Below are 4,314 nucleotides of genomic sequence, written 5' to 3'. Positions count from 1 at the left end.
TGCAACATAACCCATTTTCCCTTCTGAGAAAATCTACCCTTCACATTTTTGCTCGTATTTGCTACTCCGCTTGAAGAAAATAGCATAACCCTACACCATATAAACACTCCACTACCCCGCGAAAAAAAAGCACTCCACTACGCATCAATAGAGTCCCGGCCATTAACTGGGGTACAAACAATTCTTTGTGCATTCAATCGCAAAACATGAACGGAACCATGCCGTGATATCATCTCACCAATAAAGCTACACGATTTCGCCTTACATGTCCAGTACCATGGATTGCAAGGGAAGCAAAAGAATACAACAGCACAAGCTGGAAATATTATTCCACCAGGAAGAGTAATACAAAGTCTGAGAGACTAATTTTCAGTTTTGCCTTTGCTCCGCCTCTTTTCTTAGTTGTTATACAACTTCCTATTCTTTCAGTGCCACCAATCTATTTTCTTTCCTTAGTTTGCTTCAGCCACACAACCTTTCACTATCAGCCACAGAATTATCAGCAGTGTGCTGCAATTATTCACCACCACATACGGCATCTAATAGCAGAATATCAATAAGCTTGCTAGTGTGGTAGTTTGTGAGAACAGCATGCTGAAACAGATTCTTAGAAAATTCAACTGATGAAACTGGACAAATAAGGTCGGATTTAGAAACATATCACAGCAGGAGTTGAGGTGAAAATTTGTCAAGTCGAATAAGTTAGAATTGGCCAGGTACACGCACATGTTGTCTTTTCCTCTCAAAGTCCAGCTGCACCAAATAAAACACACACCAAAAGAAAACAACGATTAGTCATTTTCCTGGTTCAGACGTTTAAAAGTGTAAACATTCATCTACAAGTATAGGTGCATTACCACTTTCTTAACCCGTTCATTAGCAGCTGATGTTCCGCCGCTGACATTTTCAGGCAGGTACGGACTGCATACGCGAACCTCCTTCATTACAACAATGTCAGTCTTGTCCCAATGAACTGGAAGCCTGGTGGGAAAATAGACTCCGTTATTTAGTGATATGAGGATCTAGAGACAGAAGTCAAAGTCTCCATAGATTTTTCATATACACAAAACATTTGCAATACGGTGCAACACATGAGGATCACTGACTGGTAGAGAAACTGATGAATACACACAGCATAACCAACAGAGCTTGAAAATGTTTTAGAAATGCCTCCCAAATTCATAGTAAACCATACATAGTTTAGTGTGGACAAATTGTAGGAGACCACATAAAGTGAAATCGATTTGTTCAGAGTAAAGCGGATTGAAAGGAAACTATTGCTACGGGAAAAAGCATAAAGTGCTGCAACTTTGACTAAAGTACAGAATGTTTCAGCATTCTATGGCGCTTACCTAATACCTATGCAGCATCTCTTTCCACAATTATTTCTCAGGGACAAGGTTGATGCTGGTTCTAGTCATATCTCATTTCCAGGCAAATGCAACAACAACAACAACAACAACAACAAAGCCTTTAGTCCCAAACAAGTTGGGGTAGGCTAGAGGTGAAACCCATAAGATCTCGCGGCCAACTCATGGCTCTGGCACCTGAATAGCAAGCTTCCACGCACCCCTGTCCATAGCTAGTTCTTTGGTGATACTCCAATCCTTCAGGTCTCTCTTAACGGACTCTTCCCATGTCAAGTTCGGTCTACCCCGACCTCTGTTGGCAAATGCAAAATATCCCTTTTTTGCACCTTTATATGACCCCCCCCGCCCCCCCCCCCAAAAAAAAACTTTCTCGGCTTCGTCAGAAAAGCCTCAACCAAATCAGCAACACAAGTCTTACACAGAGAAACAGACGGGAATCAAAGAACATACTGAGACACCAGCTTGACAATATCCACCAAAAGAACCCTCGAAACCCAGCCTAGCTCTGTGTAAAGAGCTAGCACACCAGGAAGTTGCATAAAATTAACCTCAAAAACAAGTTGACACACATGCCAGCAATTTTCTGCAAAATAATGTTCTTCCAGCTTTTGAACAGGCCAAAACTAGAAGATTCGATGTCATACAAAAAACACAGGCTTGCACGTTTACTTCCCTTTTTTGCAAATACAAACTTCACAAACAAGAAAGTTGACATGAGAATGTACTCCCTCCGTCCCGAATTACTTGTCTTTGTTACGTAATATCGGTGGAGAGTGAAAAAAAGAGAGTATTATCCAAAAGGAGAGGGGCTCAGGATCCCGCACCACTAACGGGGCTAATACTAACAAAATGTGAAACAAACTAATAAAGATTTGAGCAGCATATATACCTAACAGTTCCTAGTTTCTTTCCTCGAATTCAAATGTGGTAACTACGAGTCCAAAAATAAAGGCCGATTCAGAGGAAAATGGTCAAAAGCATGAATATCCAAGAGAGACATAATGAAAGGTCAAACTTACGTCTTCGACAATGCATCAAATAATCTTTGAGCTTCTGGGGTGACACCAACACCAATTCTCTCAGCTTCAATCTCAGCTTGCCTGTGCATCATAGCATGCAGTGTGAGAACCAAAATGTCGCAGTGCAGAAGCCAACAACATGCAAGCTAATTTTCAGCTTCTAGACAGTAACATTAAGCATGATAAAACACATCACCATAAATGATAGAACCAATAAACACCAAAAACAAGAATCGCGAGGGATAAATCCTAAATGGCAAAAGTAATAGGCAAAATCATAGATAACCAATTTGCTAGCTCTTTAGCACAAAACCAGTGACATAAAGAGGCATGACTGTTATCATACACAACATTAGTCAACCACTAAGGTTTATAGCATTTCCCAGGAAGCGCTGACCCCTCAAAAGTCATACCTATAGGTGCATGAAATCAATTGTTGTCAGAATTTGCATTATGACAATACATTGGGATTAACTCTGACCAAAACAGACCGCACTTATCATTTTCGTTTTGGGTTCAATGCAGGGAAACAAATGCATAGTGTTAAAATGGAAGTGTTTATGATGCTATTTATTTTCTGCATACTTCTCCATCTAAGTGGTTAATCAGTTGCCATATGTAATAATTCACCTGTTGAGCTATTACTATTATATAACTATAAACACCAGATTGCCCAAATACTCTAATATATATATACCCCTAAATGGTAGATTTTCATCAACTCGCAGAGACAATCCAAATGCTAGTAACTCAACACTGAGTCTGAAGTCAAATGTCATCTAGCAAGTTAACAGCCAAAGAACCCAAATAACTAGTGGCTAAAGTTGTGAATCGAATTTGGATCTGCTGTAGTAGGTGTGTTATCATCTCCATGCCAAAAATTATTTTCAGAAATTATCAAGACTTCTATAACTACTATTTATGGCCTAGTGTAGTAAACCTTAAAGGTATTAGTGCATTCTATGGGTGTGTTTGGCTGGCACCCAATCTCGCCCTACCAAAAAGACTTGGCTTGCCAAATTTTGGCCAAGGATTCTTGCACCCTCATTGGCAACCATTTGGTAGGAATATGTGAGAGATAGGTGGGTTTCCATTGGCAGCCAAATTTTTGAAAAACAAATCAAGCCAGTGCCAGATAGTCATAGGCTGCCCAATATTTGGCATGGCAAAAATTCGCACCATCTAAACATACCGTATATGCAGCCCAGCAGTATTGGCTATTGCATGCATGTACTTGAAGCTGCTATCCTTAATCAGAAGAACAAACTCTGGAACAAAATTGACCCAAACCCAGATCCAAATTGTTAACCATGATCAGTTCAGCCACGAGTTCTAAAATGACACGTAGCATACTATGTCAGTTATACATCTGCCAGATTTATCAATCCACTTTTGCATCGCGAAAAAGGAACTTCTGCTTAGCTACAAACAAGGCCAATACAGGTTTGATCATTCGATGATTGGAGAGCCAGAAAGGAAACAACTGAATTTCCAACAAAATACCAAAACTGATTCCCCTATTCTAACCCAAAACCACAGTATCAATATCAGTTCTAAATTCTTCCATTTCCTTAGTTGCACATTCAATCTCAGTCCTTACTATATTGCTGGAATGTCATCTTCAGATCCATCGAAACGATACGATTCATCATCAAGTTGCCTAGGTGGGCTATGCTATTAACAGCTAAATAGTGCACTGTTTGTAGGACAATCATAGTGCACTGTTCTAAATTTTCCAATTTTCCTTGGTTACACATTCAATCTCAGTCCTTACTATATTGCTGGAATATCATCTCCAGATCCATCAAAACGATATGATGCATCATCAACCTAGGTGGGCTATGCTATTAACAGCTAAATAGTGCACTGTTTGTAGGACAATTATGAGGCCCACCACTAGTACGACCTACCTAGGTGAGATCTAT

General features: G+C 39.9%; 1 protein-coding gene across 1 annotated transcript in view; it reads right to left on the bottom strand.

The window, feature by feature from the left end:
• Positions 1–207: 207 nt before the first annotated feature.
• LOC119323150 (protein LSM12 homolog A-like) overlaps positions 208–4,314 on the bottom strand; it is a 6,620-nt gene continuing 2,513 nt past the window's right edge. Inside the window, exons 3-5 of the mRNA XM_037596731.1 lie at positions 2,390–2,470; positions 858–981; positions 208–753 (exon numbers count right to left, since the gene is read on the bottom strand). Of these exons, the coding sequence (XP_037452628.1) occupies positions 703–753; positions 858–981; positions 2,390–2,470 (256 nt within the window). The 3' untranslated portion in view covers positions 208–702. The remainder of the gene's footprint in view (positions 754–857; positions 982–2,389; positions 2,471–4,314) is intronic.

This window comes from Triticum dicoccoides, chromosome 6B (genome assembly GCF_002162155.2).
Source record: "Triticum dicoccoides isolate Atlit2015 ecotype Zavitan chromosome 6B, WEW_v2.0, whole genome shotgun sequence".
NCBI classification, from domain to species: domain Eukaryota; kingdom Viridiplantae; phylum Streptophyta; class Magnoliopsida; order Poales; family Poaceae; genus Triticum; species Triticum dicoccoides.
Note: the sequence above shows the minus strand (reverse complement) of the source record. Positions and strands in the feature narration are given on the sequence as shown.